The sequence below is a fragment of the Natrix helvetica genome (assembly GCF_964273705.1).
Source record: "Natrix helvetica genome assembly, chromosome: 2".
Lineage (NCBI taxonomy): Eukaryota > Metazoa > Chordata > Lepidosauria > Squamata > Natricidae > Natrix > Natrix helvetica.
Window position 1 is genome coordinate 199,988,513 of NC_138552.1, and position 19,480 is coordinate 200,007,992.

Consider the following 19,480-nt stretch of genomic DNA (forward strand, 5'->3'; position numbering starts at 1 on the left):
ACAGGACAATCAAAATTGATTTTACTGCAATCTTGAAATGACATGTTTAGAAGAGAGATTGTTGCTTGAATAATCCTGTTCTCCAATCACAGACAGTTGTAAGATCTAACCAGCACTTTCACTAGAAATGGGTTCGTGCTTTGTTTTAAGCAGGTTTTAAGTTTTAATAGATTCACTGTAGCTTTCTGGATTAGATAAAATTTAGAATAATTTTCACCTATATGGTCATTTTTATTAAACAAGAGGAACAATTATTAAGAAATATTTTGTGAGTTTCATTCTTCCAAGAATCATGTCCACACATGCTTCAGGCTGGACAAGTTGAACATTATTCTTTATAACTTGATAGGAGAAGTTGTTTCAGCTATATTTATTTCCAGTTGGAATCATTTCAAGGTTTTATGTGAACAGTTGGCTTGGTATGAAAGAACATTTTATTTTCATGGGCCAAAAGTTGGATGATACTGTTGTAAGATAATAATGGCAAACCTGCATGAATCGAAATCCTTACCTGAATTTGCTTCAGGTAAGTGAGAAGCAGTGGTGGGTTGCTAATATTTTTACTACCAGTTCAGGTGCCCTCCCGTGTGCGCGCGATGCTTCTCTGGATGCGCAGAAGCGTCTAGGCCAGAGGTGGGTTCCAACATTTTTGTGTGCACCGAACCAGCAGTAATGCCGGGAGCAACCCTCCCTTTGTCTGGGCGGGTGGGCAGAGCCTCCCTCCACCACTACTACCGGTTTCCCTGATCCGGGCCGAACCGGGAGCAACCCACCTCTACTGAGAAGGCTTTTTTTTCTTGTTCTAATTTTTTTTACAGTGTTTCCATAAGATCTTACTGCAAGGTATGGTTTTTCACCTGCTGACTGACCTAGGCATTTTCGCAATTTCTCTTGTTTTTAATTTTTTTACCCCTTTTAGAAATGGAACTTTAAGTCCAAAACAAATCCAAAACTGTTGAATATTGTGGCATTCCTGAATCCTGTGGCTTTCCTGATTCATTTCATTCACAGTTCATCCTGGAATGTGAATCAGTGTTATTTCCTATCCAGCTGAAGAGCAGTTGAGGTTACCAACTTGCTAATCCTCTGCACTTCAGATTTGCTGCGATTGAAAACCAAACAACTAGGAAGACATAAAAAGAAGGGGGAGCAGAGGGGTAGGTAGAGACTTTTAGAATTGTACTACTTTGTGAAGAAATTCAAACACAGCTTTCTTAATATTCCCATACTGGAGCAGTTAGTTAGTAGATGTTTTGGGAAATGTGTGTAAGGACTTTTTCAAACTAAAACGAGGTAAATTTAAGCTGGTGTTGCTGGATGGCTCAAAATTCTCTACACCCCGCTCCCACCAGAAGAAAAATTACACAGCAGAACTTGGCAAAACTTTTGGTTTCTAAAACCAACAGCTGTTCACATCCTTATGCCTAATTATCGCAGGGCTGGTAAATAAAAGCTTCCCTGTGAATGTAATTGCAATTGGCTGGTAGTCTTAGCTGACCCAGGGCAGGGCCAGGGAAGAGAAGAGGAGCAAAAGAAAACATTCCTCTAGTTTGGATTTTTCTTCTTCTGAGACTAGCTGTAGGCTGGGTTTAATCAAACACGGTTAACTCAAAACTTTAGAGGGAGGGAAAGGGGGTAAGGAGAACATTTGCATGCAGTTGAGAAGGAACAGCTTTGGAAGAGCCATGACTTGGAGACTCTTTGAAAGATAAATTTCAAGCAGAATTTGTTGATTCAACTTTAGGAGCAACAAGACTACTGTAAGTTTAGAGAAACTGTTAGAGACAGCTGGTTCAAGGATGTTCGGTGCTTCTACCCCTCCTGGAATTTAAAGACATTCTCATCTTCTGAAGAAGAATCCGTTCGTCTTTTTGAGAATGCCTGTGCTAAATAGGTTTTTCAGTGTATTGGACAAGGGTAGGCAATGGGGGACTGAAGAAGATCGGATGCCCTTGTCTGCCGAGACCCTGCCCGTCTGTCAACAGGGAATTCTATCTTGGGGTTTGCCTGAGAAGTTCAGAATCATAAAGCTGATTTGGAAATCCAAAAATGAGCTTGCAGAGACGAAGAGGAGAGGAGTTCCGGAAAGTGGAGGGAGTACTCATATTTTTTCAGGTAAGCTTAAAATATGCAATCAAAATTATGTCTAATAATAGGCTTGGATTGCCCTCCTCCCAAATCCCCCCACCCCAAAACCTAGTATATTTGATTGTTTACTGTGATGTAGATGAACTCCATATATTCATTCTCTAATAGGTGCTAAGAGCATTGAAGGCTCTTGTGGGCTTACCATATTTATTTAAATTATATAGGACAGCATTCAAAGTCAACTTCCTAGCTGCAGTCATCAATGAAGAATCAGCATTTTGTGTTCTCATAAAACTTCTATGCCACTTTCTTTAAAATGCTCCCTAATGCATGTAACAAGACGACTTCTTAGTGAAAATGCATAAAATTGTGCTGTTAATTAACATGTTAAGAGATTAGTGCATAAATTTTGGATGGTATATTAATGTCCTAAATCCTAAAGGTGACAGAATCAGCTTTGGTGATTATTTCCTAGCATTGGAAGCTTGTTCCCTGAAACCAAAATCTTAATGAGCTCCAGAACTAACAAAGTTAATGAGCAAACAAAAATTTAGTAATTGGGGGATTAAAGGGGAAATATAATGGAATCATTTTTAAAAAAAATCTCTAGTAACAATATAGCAAAATTAAGTGTTTAACTTTCTGTTGGAATTAGTGCAGTATAATCAACATTTACTAGATTATATTTAGTTTTTAGTTACTTGTTTGTACATGTTTGAGTGTGAATTGTGTCCAAATAAATGCTTCGGGATCAAAATCACTTTTTGTAAATCACTGAGAATTTAGGCATTTCTATATCTGCATTAGTGCCTAGCTAAATATCTACAATGCTTTTTCTAAATTGTTTTTCTTTACAGTGTTGTTTAAAAAGAAATTGGTAACATTGTGCTTTCCTTATTTTAGGCTACTATTTAATACAGACAGAAAGAAAAAGAAAGATTCAGAAATATTTGAAAAGTGAAATGAATCTTTATGATTAAGGCAAATGCATTCTGACCATTTCCAAAAGTGTTGACTTAGTCTATATTTTCATTAGTAAATGCTAATATTTACTTCATGAGTCAGCAAAGATATAATATTACAAAACGAATACTCATTTTCAATACTAATGTTATAGGTATAACTGACTGAGATTCCGTTCATGGCATTTTTATTTAAGTCTGCTAAGTTTGGTTTTAGATAAGAACCAGCACTGTGTACAAAGTTGCATAGGTAAAGGTAAAGGTTCCCCTCGCATATATGTGTTAGTCGTTCCCGATTCTAGGGGGCGGTGCTCATCTCCATTTCAAAGCCGAAGAACCAGCACTGTCCAAAGACATCTCTGTGATCATGTGGCCGGCATGACTAAACACCAAAGGAACATTGTTACCTTCCCACCAAAGGTGGTTCCTGTTTTTCACATTTTTTACGTGCTTTCGAACGTTAGATTGGCAGAAGCTAGGACAAGTAAAGGGAGCTCGCTGCGTTACACGGTGCTAGGCATTTGAACCCCCAAACTGCCAACCTTTCTGATCAACAAGCTCAGCATCTTAGCCACTGAGCCACCGCGGCCCCTTCAAAGTTGCATAAGCACTGCTTTTAAAGCATGATGAGTGTTAACTACATGTAATCTATATTGAATGTTCAGTCTCTTTAACTTACCCTTACTAAGATCATGAAACCCTTGATTGTTACATTATCAATATAAAAGCAAACCAAAGAAATAAACCTATTTTGTCCTCATCTCTTCATATTTTATGTTGTGCTATTGCAATTTTTACAAGCTAGTCACATTTTTACAAAATAGTTATATTTTTACAAGGTAACATTTTCAGATAAATATCAGTTATTTCAACTAATAAGTATATGTTTTTTTCCCTAATGTGATTATTTCTTATAGAGAAACCACACCACAATATTCAGAAAAATACAAATACAGTAAGAATTTTTTAACGGCACAATGGCTCAGAAATTATGAAATTATATAGGTTCATCTCCAAAAATACAAAGTGAGTGCATTTTGTTCCTTTCCTAATGTGAAAAAATTTAACTGCAATACATAGAGCATACTTGTATTCCTCCAAATATATCAAGGTAGAATCAGAAGTGGATCCAAAAATGTGACAGCCAATCAAAACCTTTCTAACTGATAGGGAGAGTTGGGGTATTTCTACCACTCCATGCTCAGTTATTGGCCAATGAAGGACAGAGTTTGCCCCTCAGTTTCTCATTGAAAAGTATATCCGCCATAAAATAGGGCAAGTGTATTTCCTGTCCCCTGATGGCACCTCTTGGCATGAGTCTCTTTTTAGAGTTTTTTATTAATTCCTGCCATTCCACCATCCTTTGGAGGTGAATTGCTGGGAGGTAAGGGTAAGTGGAGCATCACATTTCTCTAGTGGCCCTATTGACTGCCTCTTGTAAAACAATGGCGCAGAAGAGAGTTGTACTTCCTCTAACTCTATGATAAGTACCCAGTGACATCATTGCCCAGGGAATTAATTTGCTTGAATTGAACTGAAACTATACCTAGTAATGCTCTCACACTGCACAGGCCATAGGAAGAGAAAAGTGAAAGGAACAACAACAAAAAGCATCACAATTTACTCTGCACAGCTGTCTTCTCAATTTATTCCTGCCCTAGTGACTTTGACAATGCTCATATTTTCAATTTGTAGAGGTGATATGCCCATATATACATTATTGGAAATGCTCTTTGAATATTTTACTAAATAGCAATACTGAGGCTTGCCTTTTTTTGCATCTCTACACATTAATCATGAATATTAGAGTGGAATAGCAGTGGCGGAAATAAAATGTGAGTGTGTACGTGCACACATACACATACACAACCACAAACACAGAGACAGGCGATAAAGGATAGAAAAATGTCAAATTCCAAAGGGAAAAAAAATACCATGTGCATTTCCAATCTGGAAACAATTTCTATTAAAATGATACTAAATTAGAAGGTTAGAAAGGGAGAGCGAGCTGTATAAGATTTCTAACGTAATTTGGGTAGGGAGGGGACAAGGAAAACCAAACAAGATTTTGAAGTTTTGTGGGGCAATTAGTAGTTGAATGTTCTGTGGAATAGACCTCAGTCAGAAAGGCATAAAGTAATCCTGCATCAACCACATTTTGTGGGCAAGTGATACTGGAAAATATGGGGAGAACTACCAAGGCAGGAAAAATAATATTGCCATCTCTTCCTGTTAATTTAATAGAACACCATTCCCTCTGGGACTTCTAATGGCTCTTTTACACTTGGAATAAAAGTACAGTATATTCAAATGAACAGGAGGTGCAATATGAGGAAATATGGTACTTACTAAATAGTGATGTTTTATTTTCTAAGAGGCTAGAAGGACTATTGAAAAATTGGAAAAGGTTATTGGGTTATTGGAAAAAGTAAAAAATATTAATACATTCCAAAGACATCAAATAACTCTGGTCACAGAGATATTTCAAGATATTTTTATGTCCATATGGTAAATGAATGTTTACTATAGAGAGTACAGGAACAGTTCTAACTATTCAAGTTATTCAAGAACTATCGGATGCTTTCAATAAATGTGACTTCATCATAATTTCCTGATTAGAATCGACAAATATCAGTACTGGTTAAGAATCGCTTGGACTTGTGTATAAATTAATTCCTTTTCAAATCCTTTCTTAAGTGTAATCTTAACTTTCTTAATTGTTTTACATTAAATCTTGGCATTAAATTCTCATTTCGCCAATACTTGCAATATTCATTTTCTGTCACCAGCTAAGATACCTTTTTCTTCATTATACTGTGCTGGGACTCTACTCTTTCAGAACACTTTTCCTGTACAATCTGCCTCCTAAAAGTTATAACTTTCTTTTTCATAGCCCAGAGAAATCCCACAAGAGTTTTTTGGTTTGGTTGCCTCAGGCCAATACATCTATCCTCCGTCAAAAAAAGTGAAGAGAAACATTGAAGTCAAAGAAAGATGTCTTCAAGCAAATAATAGAATAATAGAAGACTTATGGGAACATCAATATTTTAAAAAAAATCATTTGAATTATATTAAACTCAGCACCTCCCAAGTTTTTCATGAGATACTTAGGGCCAAAGAGACAGTTTATAGAATGAAATGACAGAGTTGGAAGGACCTTGGAGGTTTCTAGTCCAACTTCCTGCTCAGGCAGGAAACCCGATACCATTTCAGACAAATGGTTGTCCAATCTCTTCTTAAAAACTTCCAGTGTTGGAGAATTCACAACTTCTGGAGGCAAGTTGTTCCACTGATTAATTGATTCTCTTCTCTGTAACAATACTCCTAGACAAGACAGTTCATATTTGAGCAACTGGAACGGCCACACAAGGGGGTCAGTGGAATGCAATGAAGCACAAAGGAACAGGCCAACTTCACTTAATGGGATCTTTTACCAAGACTTACTTTTGGAGGCAATCACCTTCAAAGCTTGACACAGCCTTAGTATGAATCCAAACAGACTGCATAGTCATGTTCTTCTAAATCCAGAACTATGAACCCTTGATCAATAATACACATAGTCCTCGACTTACAACAGTTCGTTTAGTAACCATTCAAAGATACAATGGCAAAGTGGTAACTGTTCAATGGCAAATCATTCCAAGTTACAGTGTTTTTCACAGTTACATCCTTGACAGCATCCCCATGATCATGTGATCAAAATTCAGAAGCAACTGAATTGGCAACTGGTTCATATTTATGACTGTTGCTGTGTCCCAAGGTCATGTGAGAATCTTTGAGAAATTTCTGAAAAGCAAAGTCATTGAGGAAGACAGATTCACTTAACAATGGGGTTACTAACTTATCAACTGCAGTGTTTCACTTACCAACTGAGGCAAGAAAGGTTGTAAAATGGGGCAAAACTCACTTAACAACTGTCTCACTTAACAACAGAAATTGTGGGCTAATAAATTGCAGGTGGTAAACCTAATAATTTGTGGGAGCTAAAGCAATACCTGGAACACATATGAACACAAGGGAAATGTGATAATTGTTACCACTGTTGTATCATCTAGACTGGGATCAATTGTGAGTACATTAACAGCAGAATGGCTCATCCACCAGCTGGCTAATTTTACCTCTTCTGATCAGAATTTTGCTGCATTTTAGGATATAAAAAATACATCCATGGAAAGATATCTTGATTAGGCATTGCTGATTATTACATATTAATAAAATCCACATATTGATTAAATCAGCCATCTAAAATGGTTCAACTGTGTCATCTAATTCAGTGGCCTTGCTATTGTTGAAAATATTTCTTCAACTATGTTTCACTTGAAACATTTATGGCATTCTTCCTCTATTTGCAGCCTTCCAATGTTACATATGCATATATGAAAGTGGGACAAAACTGAGTAAAATTCTCATTGTTAATTTGATCTTAAATTGAATTCAATGTTTCAGCTGAAATTCAGTGTTTGTAAACACAGAAAATAAAATTTGTTCATTGATTTGTTTAAATCTGGTATATTTGTTCTAGACTCAGTGATTACTATAATTATTGCCCATTTTTCTCATTCTCTCTTGATTTAATTATTAGACTTCTGTATCCACAACTCAGGGACATGCACAATCATTTAAAGTGCTATTATATACAGTATACGGCTTATAATAGTATAAAGTATATAGTAACGCAGAAATGTCTACTTGCCACATGGCTTTTCAGATGCCATCAGGAAGTGGCATATCTTAGTGTTTCCCTTTTTTCTCGTATACCTTTTAACAACTTCACAGCATGAATGTTTCCCAAAATTGCAACACAAAAAATTGTAGCTTTTTTCAAACGACTGAGCAAGGAGGAGTGAGGGATTTTTTTTTCTGACCTAAGGATGTAGCATCCTTAGGCTTGTTCTACAACAAGGAAGGACAACCTGGAGTTCTAAGGATGCAAGCAACTTTCAGACTTTTTTGTCAGAGGTGGGCATTACATAATGTAACAACCGGTTTACCCAGAAATGAAAATGTTGAGCACGCACACGGAATCAAAAACACAATTATATAGGACACGATAGCACCGGAACGGATGGACGGCCCCAACCGCTGGTTGGAACTACCGGTTTGCCTGAACCGGCAGTAGCCCACCTCTGCTTTTTGTGTGTATTTTTGGAGAATCCTCTGACTAATGTTCTTGAATATGTTGACATAATTTCTTGCCATTTTTATGGCAGGAAACAATTCAAACAGTCTAAGCGCAAAGAGAAAACGCTAAAATACCACCCAATCATGGGAATCATGCAGAGAAGATTTTCATCTCATCGCTTGGCATTATCACCTAGCCCTTGCCACCCAAAAAACATTATGGTAAGTGAAGACCCTAGCCTGTATGGCCAATGAAGCAGGATAAAGACTTCCTAGTTATTTGCTGAAAGTTGGGTAACAAAGCGTGCAGAACAGCCACTGCTAATTTTTTCCTCGTGTTTACTACCCAGACCTCACAAGCCTTTTACTAATATTTCTGTAGGCTCTGTGTCCCTAGAAATATTCTTACATCTGGCTTTGCTTATGGTGAAATTATATGGTCAAATTACTACAGCATTGATGGGAAGTGTATCCACTATATTTAGATAGTCTGTCACATACTCTCATGTGCAGAAGCACATACAGTATTATGTACAAGTTCACGAAAAGCATGCGTCATTAAAACCAAATAGTAAACATCTGCAAGTAATCAACCTGCAGAACCTAATATACAAATATTGTTTCGAAAATAATGTTTTCATTTCCACCTATATAATATGAAGTAGCTCACTTTGAGTAAAGTATCAAATGTACTTGATGAATCATCATAAACTACTGCACAAGAATGTTAGCATTACTTGATACATATGAATTAAGTGATCTGAGAATATCATTTATTAAGTTGTATTTAAAGTTATTGAAATTAATTTAGGCTTTTGGTTTTGCGTGAAAGATGGATGTCACTGCAGAAATCTATAATTCGGGAATAGCTGTAAAAAAGCTTCTGATATCAGAAATATATAGCAATATATATGGTGTTTTCAGCAATTGCTGAAGGGTCTATTGGAGGGAAAAGGAGCAAGAATATTTTGATGATATATCACTCTGCTTTGCATTCCTCTTCCTAAACAATGAAGTTCACCAAAGAATTTTTTTTAAGTCAGGATGCCATTGCAATTATGCCTTTGCTTCTTCATATACAATGGTACTTTGGTACTCATTGTTAATTTGTTTTGGGAGGCGCGACGAGTTCAAAAAAACTATGAGTACTAAACAAATTTTCCCATAAGGAATAGTGTAGTGAGTCACAAGGCAGCCGGCATTGACAGGTTTAAGGTTGTGGGTTGTATACCAAACACATAATGAATGCTGGGGCAAAATTTCCATGTCAAAATGCGTTGAGTACCAAATTTGATGAGTTTCAAAGCAGTTGAATACCAAGGTACCTCTGTAAATGCATGTAGCTTCTAGAATTGTGCAACTGAAAAAATGTTTTTCTCTTGTTTATTGTTTTTACAAGGGTATAATGGAAAATAGTACACATCTGAACCACTTGGCAACTGGCACAAGGTAATGGTAGGTAGCCAATACATAAAATTTTGAGGGAGAAATAGCTAGAAAACAAGACATAAAGATAAAAAGTTCCCCTCACACATATGCGGTAGTCATTCCTGACTCTAGGGTCAGTGCTCATCTCCGTTTCAAAGTCGATGAGCCAGCACTGTCTGAAGACATCTCTGTGGTCATGTGGCCGGCATGACTAAATGCCAAAGGCGAATGGAACGCTGTTACAAGATGTAGAACACTTTCAACAAAATAACAATTGTCCTTGATATAAAAGGTATTCAGCCATGACTCTGATGATACAGTTAATCAAAATCTTCTACAAAATTAGCATTCACATTTGTCATTAATATGGATGGGTTAAGTGGGTAGGTTGGGTGCATTTTGTGCTGTGTTTCATTTTGCCTGCAAGAGAAGTGAGAGCATTAAAAGATGCCGGTGTATGTACAAACTATGGTGCTTTACACACAAATACTGCTAATTCTATAGAGCTATGAATGCAAAGTGCATTAGTTTAATGTTGAACATACAGACACCATTTAAAGTTTGTTAGTTGGAGCTGTAGTTTGGAACTTTGGGGAAGTCCTTTCATTTCATGCTCTTGCTTTGTATAGCTTTTAGGTTGGTTTTTTTTCAACGAAACACTCTGCATTTGGTTGATTTGTTAAATTTTGGGGTTGTGCACTCTATCCTTGCTCTTATAGCTTGTTGAAACTCACTTTAAAGGGTGCATTTAAAAATGTGATGACTCCTGTGTTGATTTGTGTACCCTTTGTCTACACTCTTCTGGCCTATATTTGATAATGTGATGTAACTGAGCTTTTGCTCAGTCTTTGGTTCTGTTGATGAGATTTTAGAAGAACTTTGTTTGCTAGTTGTAGAGCTGAGGGTAAATACTATATTTTCCCTTGCTTTTAGTGGGTCTTATGCTATGGGATAGGTTCCTTCTTTATGGAAGAATGGAAGACAGCAGTGTTTGATGGAATGGAATAGAATAGAATAGAATAGAATAGAATAACAGAGTTGGAAGGACCTTGGAGGTCTTCTAGTCCAAACCCCTGCGTAGGCAGGAAACTCTACACCACTTCAGACAAATGGTTATTCAACATCTTCTTAAAAACTTCCAATGTTGGAGCATTCACAACTTCTGGAGGCAAGTTGTTCCACTGATTAATCGTTCTATCAGGAAATTTCTCCTTAGTTCTAAATTGCTTCTCTCCTTGATTAGTTTCCACCCATTGCTTCTTGTTCTACCCTCAGGTGCTTTGGAGAATAGCTCAACTCCCTCTTCTTTGTGGCAACCCCTGAGATATTGGAATACTGTTATCATGTCTCCCCTAGTCCTTCTTTCCATTAAACTAGACATACCCAGTTCCTGCAACCATTCTTCATATGTATTAGCCTTGATGATGATGATGATGATGATGATGATGATGAATGATTATATAGGAAAGGAAATAAATAGCACAACAAGTACATTTTCTGCCTGAGTTGCTTGTGTCCAAGTTAGAAAATGTTAATTGAAAAGAATACAGTTGCAACTAACCATTTTGTCCAGTTGATTAGCTGAACATCTAAGTATTTAGTTAAAGAAATGAGAAAAAAAATTGTTGAGAAGAGCAGAGCATTCTGATTTTCTGCTTCTGTTTCAACTAATCCCTACAAGGATTTAATATTTTGAGCACGTTTTAAAATAATCCCTTGGGTCATTTTTTTTCTTCTCTGTGTTACGTAGGTAGCTGGTTTCAGTAAACAAAATCTGTCACCCCCGACTATTCTTGGCATCCTGAGTTACAAAAAAGTAGCAAGGGGCTTACTCTAGTTTCACATTGTTTTCAGGGCTTAAACATTTTAAATGTTTCAAATATTTCCCATCAGAATGCAGTTTGAAGCAAAACTCATATCCTTAACAAAGAATTTTGCCAGGTAATCGTTAAATGTTGGCTTATCTTGTAATATTGTCTCTGTTTTCCTACTTTATTGGAACAGAATAATACATCAACTGTCTTATATTTAGATAGCAGTTTTATGTTCTTTATCTTCTTGGTTCTAACTTTTTTTTTCTTTTGCTTCATACTTTTCCCATTTGACTTCTGTAGATCTGTTAGTTTGATCTCTGTGTCATGCTTTCATGAACAATTGAAGTTTCCTTTGTCTGCTAGATTTCCAGTCTCTGATATATTCCTTATACCGTGTTATGTATCATAAAAATGAACCAGGAAAGAAAGGGCTTCAGAGAGTTGAAAGCTACTGTATTTCTCTTTCCAATTCTAAGCAGTTCTGTCAGGTTGCTCTCTTTGATTGGACTGTTTTTGAATATCAGGTCAATTTGTAATAAAAAAGCATCCTTCTATTGTTGAATTCTATATGCTGTATATGTTACTCAGACCTAGCTAAGCAGACTGGAACAGATTGCTCTAATTCAGAGCAACATTAGCATCAGTAGGAGGATCAAGTGAGATATTTATCTACTGTTTTATATATAAACTCATTTGCTAAACGTTCTACCTCCAACTAGAATAATAATCTGTGAGGCAGTTTTGACGTATTGTTCATCATTTTGGGCTAAAAAAACAATAGGGTTCTTGTGTCGCTCAGTCTGTAGTCTCCGTTATGTATGTGTGTACTTTCAAGTCGGTTTTGACTCCTGGCAACTGTCTGAACAAATCCTTGCAATTTTCTTGAGACGTCAGAAGTGGTTTGCTCTTATCTTCTTCCTAGACTGAGATAGAGGGACTGGCCCAAGGTCACCTAACTCTTGTCCCAGGTGAGACTGGAATTCACGATCTCACAGTTTCTAACTTGATGCTTTAACCACTCCACTAAACCTAGTCTCTGTTGTTTTGTGTATCTAGATATAATGGCTCTTGAAGACAAATAGTAGCTCCTACATAGCAATGGAGTGGACAGAGGGGACCAACTAAGGATTCAATAGCCGCCATGGCAACATGGGGCTATCCTAATACGTTACAGTTCCAATCCATATGGCAGTGTATACTTTTGATAGGCTTTTAGCTGCACTTTAGCTTCAGAATAAGCTGGTAGTAGTAGATTATCCCGTTGGCATGATTTTACCAAAGGTTTTGGCTCAATTTACTGTTAGTAGTGACTGATTTTAAGTAGGGTTGGCTTTAATGGAATTGTGGCATTGCTTTAGAAACTGATAATATTATGATTTCTATATGGGACTAGATTTTGTTCATCCATTGTTATCTTCTGATAGCAAGTGTATGCTTACACAAAGCGAGAAGCTTAGAACACACTGAAAAGTGGCTGTATAATTACTTTATATTGTTATGTATGTTATGTTTTTTCTTGTTGTGTTTTTCTTTCTGTTTTTAAAGATTAAAATGTTTAATAAAAACTATTTAAAAAAAATAAAGTCATGAAATGCAAATAGCACCAACCTTAATAATTCAGCTTAAAGTTATACTTAAACAACGTCCGCATCTGTGAGCGTTTATAACAGCAGGATCAAGCATTCTCTTTACTGAATAAAACCCACTGCTAATAAACAGTAACTTACAGTTGTCCAATGGCAAAAAAGAGCCTGTTAATTAACAAATGGAAATGATTTCTCAGTTACCAAACCAGGCTGACGCTGGTAAACAACATCTACTTAGCAAAAGGTCTTTCCAAGATGAAAGGAAGCTCAAACATCCTGCTTTGTACACAGAAGACATTGTGCCTTCTCCAGTAGACAGACATTCATTAACGATTAGAGGAATTGTTTTCTAACAGCATTTCCCGGTCAGACTCCAGTGACTCAATTCTTAAATGTTTCTTTTAAGAGGATATTTTTCCAGACTTCTGGAACTCTACCATCAAATATTTGTGTCACACCTTAGGCTTTAGTTTTCAAGACAACTTGTGGATTGCTAATTAAGGTTTGCATAATACCACAAAATTGCAAGCATTCCTTTGAAATAAAGGAAGAATGCATGCAGCCCTGTGGGAGTAAATGAAAGAGGGGGTGATTTACCTTAATCAGAAGTTACAAGTAGTGATGTTTGGCTGCCAGGAATTTTTCAAGATCAGAGGTAGGCAATGTTCTCCTTAGAGAACACGTCAAACCTTATTCAGGTTCCCAAACAGTTTCTTTATTTAAGCATGATTTTATAAAAAGGATAGAATGGACAACAGAATCAGCTGACATGATCCTGAAGCTAGCAATACCTGCATCATCAGAGTCAGAATAGGGAACGTAGGAGGAGAAAACAGTTATTGAGCTTGTTTCAATTCATTTAGTAGTGGTTTGGGGTCATAGTCAAGATGGCTCCAAAAACCTTTAAACTGAAACATGGACAAATAATGGCTCAATCAGCATTTTTGCAAATATAAATATAAAAATATAAAATTGATCTGGGCTTCATGTTTTAAATACAATCACTTTTCCTACTCCTCTTGTTTTCTATCTTCTTCCCTTTAAGTTGGCCTAATATCAGAGGTGGGCTGTTCGGACCAGTTCAGGCAAACCGGTACTTCTGATCAGCAGCTGGGCCCACCCACCCACCTGCTATCCCGGCGCTATCCTGTCCTATATAATTGTTGGATGTTTGCTGCCACAGGCATGCGCAGAAGGCGCACGCTCACATTTTGCTTTGTAGGCGAACCGGTTGTTGGCGTATGTGGCGCCCACCTCTGCCTAGAATACCTCATCAGAGCCAATTGGTGTTAAAGGCAGAGATCTAGAGACTGTATTCTAGTCTTGCTTTAGGATTATTTTGGCCCAAATTACTAGTTGATATGTGGCATCTACCAAATACAGTGGCCAAAGCATTGTACATCTCTGTTATGCACCATATACACTATAAACACACTACAGAAATTTCTTGAAAGTTAATATCTGCCTTCCAATCTTTTTCTTCTTCTTCTATTGAATCATGCCCATCTCAGAGATTGCCTGGATAAATTCCTGCACTTTTCCCGGCGAAGCTTTTCATAAGTGGTTTGCAATTGTCTCCTTCCTAGGATTGAGATAAAGTGAATGGCCCAACGTTACCAATAGCACTAGCACTTAGACTTATATACCGCTTTCCAGTGCTTAACAGCCCTCTCTAGGCGATTTACAGTCAGCATATTGCCCCAACAATCTGGGTCTTCATTATATCCATCTCGGAAAGATGGAAGTCTGAATCAACCTTGAGTTGGTCAGGATCAAGTTCTTGGCTGTGGGCAGAGTTAGTCTGCAATTCTGAATTCTAACCACTGTGCCACCATGGCTTCACTACAGTTACCAATCTAGCTTTATGCCAAGGTGAGACTAGAATTGATTGGCCTCCTATTTTTCTAGCCTGATGCCTTAAAAACTACACCAAACTGGCTTCCCTTCTAATCTTACATTTTATGAAAAAAAGGGGGCCTGTATATAATTTGTATAGTACCATTTCAAGAGATCTTTTTGTGCGTCAGAGTCTCATATACGAAGTTTTAAGTGTCATTGTGAAGCATTTTCTCTTCCGGGGGGGGGGGGTGCGGGGGCGGAGTGTAGATATCCCTAAGGATATATGTAATGGAAAATAATAACCTGTGTAATTGATAAAAGGTTGTGTATAGCTTGGTCATGAACGATTCCTTGTAAAAGATCAAAGGAAATTTCTACACCCAAATTCCTAAATCTCTCTAAACAAGTGGGACAAGGCATATGACTGATCTGACATTCTGTATAGTTTTTTTATGTAAACGTAGCATTTTCCCTTTCCCACAACAGCTCCCACTGTTTTATCCCACGTGGTTACATCCATGGTAGATGAAATGCAAGTTGTTGAGAATGAGTTCAAAGTGCTTGAAGGATCCTTTTTTTTTCTTTTTTCTTTTTCTTTCTCTCTGCGTCTCTCTTCTTTATACTGTAGTTCCATTTTCGGTTTCCCTGTCTGGGAAGAAGACTGATATGGCCAGAGGTCCGAATTGCTTGTTTGCAGCATGCTTTAAAATTAGTCTGAAGGCAGTGTGAAATTAGGCGAAAGACTAAATTTGCTCATCCCTGCTTTAGGATATTGTGGGAAAAAATGGTGTTATAATGTTAAAAAAAGAGATGACCACTAGTGTCTCTTCAGTGAAGGGGTGTGTGCAGGGGTGGGCTTCAAAAATTTTAGCAAGGGGTTCTCTACCTGGTTGCTGGGTGGGTGCAACCATGGTGGGCATGGCCTAGTCAGCCTCCTGCACCACATTAGGGGGGGATTTTTTGCTCTCCCCAGGCTCCGGAAGCTTTTGTTGAGCCTCTGGGAGAGTGAAAATGGCCTCCCCAGCTCCGGAGGTCCTGCACTTAACTGTATCCAAAACGGGCCATGTGGGGCATGGTGGGGTGGGCGGAGCCAGTCAGGAGTCTCCGAACTGCACAGAATATTAGCTAGAGGTGCTCCCGAACCCCTGCGAACCCCCAGCAGCCCACCCCTGGGTGTGTGTCTCATTGCCAAAAGGACAGTATAGTGATATTTCTTCCATGAGGAGTGGCTCAAATGCAGCAATAGAAAATACATAAAATTTCTTTAAAATGAATGTGAACAAATTGTTGTTTCCCTGCCTTCTTTGTGGCTTCCTTCCCTAACAAACTTTTACTCCTATTTTTTTTTCATTGCACAAGATATATCACAGAAAGTGGGGCTCTACCTAAGCAGGAGATAGGCATCCATCCTTTTTGCAGCAAAATAATCCTTCCATTATTGACTTCATGTCTTTTGTCTCTTATTCTTTCTTCGGCAACAAAGACAATTTATAGAACGTGATCCTTTTAAGCAGGATTTCTTGTAAAGATTGTCAAAGAAATAGGAGGGAATGTAATTGGAGTCCGGGAGAGAACAGGATTTTCTTAGCAATCTGTGACAGCTGTAATATAATTTAAATTATTATTAAAAGAGCACAATTATAAAGCTACCCCCCCTCCCATATATTTTCACACAAAAGAGAGATGTTAAGTCTGCTCTACAGTTTGAGAGCAGCTGATTATATCTTATTTCTTGTCTACATGACAAGACATTTTAAAGAGAGCACAATAACCATAACATGCAAAAGTACATCATGTTCCAGGCAGCACAATTTAAATTTCTCTCTCCCTCTTATACAACAATCATGTTGTAACTTTTATAACTGCAATATTCTTGGTTGGTATATGATTTTTCTCCAGCTTTTTAAAACAGTGTTAACAATCATTCCAACGAGAGGAAATTATACATAAATATTTATTTTGTTGGCTTTCTACACTAATGATGCTACTTTATATTACTTTCTTGAACTAACAGTACTTTAGATCTGAATCCATGGCTCCCAAAAGATTCTACTAATGCAGTTACACATTTCCTGAAAACACTTTCTACCTCTCCATTTCAAACTCTTAACTTTTCCTTTTGTAGATCAGATGATCCTCTTAAGTGTTGCTGAACTGAAAGTCCAAGCAATCTCACGCAATCTGGTTCATGGTAAGAGATGATAGAAGTTACAAAATCTTTTGTACTACCAAGTAGCCGGTCCCCAGAGAAGGTTTCATGGGGCTGTATGGTTGGTGAAGTCAAAGCCAGTACTAGGTGAAACAGTGTTCTACTGTAGACAGAGGGATGAAGTTTGCAACATTGTAAAATATATAAGGGTGTCTTGTTCTCATTTGTGCAGGTTATATGAAATTCAGTTGAGAACCTTAGAGAAGAACATTTTTAACATCTTCCATAGAAAACTTTAAAGTTAGCTTTTCCCTAACATAGTATCTTGTAAATATGTTTGATTTTATTTCTCACAGTCCCCCAGCCACCATATCAAATGAGGTGTCAGCCAACATGTCACCTCTACAGACTAAGAAACAAATTCCACAGGAAGGCTAAAACTGCTTTTGCTGTGATTGGGTATATAATATCAGAACCTTGAAATTCTGATTATGGTATACCTTTTCCTCCCCTCCTCCCTCTTATATTTCAGTGAATTAACACTTCCGATGGGGTCTCATTGCTCTGGACTTAAAAAAATATTTCTGTCCTTTTTACCTAGGTAATGGTTGTTGCATATTTTCATCAGGGCCATCACAGCTATCTGCAAGAGATCAGATTAATAGAGTTGGAAGGGATTTTATAGGTAATCTAGTCCAATCCCCCGCTCAAGCAGAAGACCCTACACCATTTCTGACAAATGGCAGTCCAATCTCGTCTTGAAAGTCTCAAGAGATGAAGCTCCCACAACTTGCAAGGGCAAGCTGTTCCATTGGTTGATTGTTCTCACTGTCAGAAAGTTTCTCCTTATTTCTAGGTTGGATTGGATTGGATTTATTGGATTTATATGCTGCCCTTCTCCCAAAGGACTCAGGGCGGCGTACAACATTAAAAAACACATATCACAAAAGCTAAAAGGAAATTAGATAAGTATCCCAAAAAACAAACCCAATTAATATAACAATAACATTTTAAAAATTAGATAAAATTAACAGGCCAGGCTGGCTTGCTGGAAAAGCAAACTTTTTAGGACGCGTGGGAAGGGCCGGAGGTCGGGGATTATGCGAAGATCCCGGGGTACTCATTCCAGAGGGAAGGCGCTCCCACAGAGAAGGCTCTCCCCCTGGGGGTCACCAGCCGACACTGTCTGGCCGACGGCACCCTGAGGAGGCCAACACTGTGGGATCGCACTGGACGGTGGGAGGCTACTGGTGGCAATAGGTGGTGCCCAGGTACCCTGGGCCTAAGCCATGGAGCGCTTTAAAGGTCATAATTAGTACCTTGAATCGCACCCAGAAAACAACCGGCAACCAGCGCAGGCCGCTAAAAGGGGTGTAACATGGGAGCACCTAGGTACCACCATAATAACCTGTGTGGCCGCATTCTGGACCAGCTGAAGCCTCCGGGTGCTCTTCAAGGACAGCCCCATGTAGAGAGTGTTGCAGTAGTCCAGGCGAGAAAGGACGAGGGCATGAGTGACTATGCATAGAGCATCCCGATCCGGGAAGGGGCGCAACTGACGTACCAGGCGAACCTGGTAAAAGGCCCCCCTGGTCACGGCCATCAGGTGTTCTTCTAAACTAAGCCGCGTGTCCAGGAGGACTCCCAGATTGCGGGCCCTCTCTGAGGGGGTCTAAAATTTCTCCCCCTATCATCAAAGATGGAACAAGATGCACAAATTGGGATAACAGAAACCACAGCCACTCAGTCTTGGAGGGATTGAGCTTGAGTCTGTTCCTCCCCATCCAGATCCGCACAGCCTCCAGGCATCGGGACATCATGGTGAGGGCATCGTTGGGTGGTTTGGGGTAGAGATGAAAGGTTGGGTATCATCAGCATATTGATGATACCATACCCCAAAACCATGGATGATCTCGCCCAGTGGTTTCATATATATGTTGAACAGGAGGGGTGAGAGAACCGACCCCTGGAGCACCCCACAAGTGACGCACCTCGGGGTCGATCCCTGCCCTCCAGTCAACACGAACTGCGACCAATCCGACAGGTAGGAGGAGAACCACCATAAAACGGTGCCCCCCACTCCCAACCCCCCGAGTCATTGCAGTAGGATACCATGGTTGATGGTATCGAAAGCCGCCGAGAGGTCTAATAGGACCAGGACACAGGAGCAGCCCCTGTCCCAGGCCCGCCAGAGATCATCGACCAACATGACCAATGCCGTCTCCGTGCTGTACCCGGGCCTGAAACCCGACTGAAACGGATCCAGGTAAACAGCTTCATCCAGGTACTGGGGAAGCTGACGTGCTACCACACGTTCGACAACCTTTGCTACAAAGTGAAGGTTGGAGACCGGACGATAGCTGGCTAAAGAAGCTGGGTCCAGGGAAGGTTCTTAAGGAGGGGCCTCACCACCGCCTCTTCAAGGCGGTGGGAAAGAACCCCTCTCTCAATGAAGCATTGGTAATCGCCTGGAGCCAGCCTCATGTCACCTCC

The 19,480-nt window shown here is 38.9% G+C and overlaps 1 protein-coding gene across 6 annotated transcripts in view; it reads left to right on the top strand.

The window, feature by feature from the left end:
* PDE7B (phosphodiesterase 7B) overlaps nucleotides 1-19,480 on the top strand; it is a 159,702-nt gene that overhangs the window by 83,901 nt on the left and 56,321 nt on the right. For 2 of the 6 annotated variants that reach the window (XM_081943680.1, XM_081943683.1), the window contains exon 1: nucleotides 1,669-2,115. The exons of 1 other annotated variant lie outside the window; for it this stretch is intronic. In XM_081943680.1, coding sequence (XP_081799806.1) covers nucleotides 1,878-2,115 — 238 coding nt within the window. In that variant the 5' untranslated portion in view covers nucleotides 1,669-1,877. Of the gene's footprint in view, nucleotides 1-1,668; nucleotides 2,116-16,963; nucleotides 17,030-19,480 lie in introns of those variants that run through there. 3 more of the 6 variants (XR_014174570.1, XM_081943679.1, XM_081943681.1) reach the window with 2 other exon arrangements.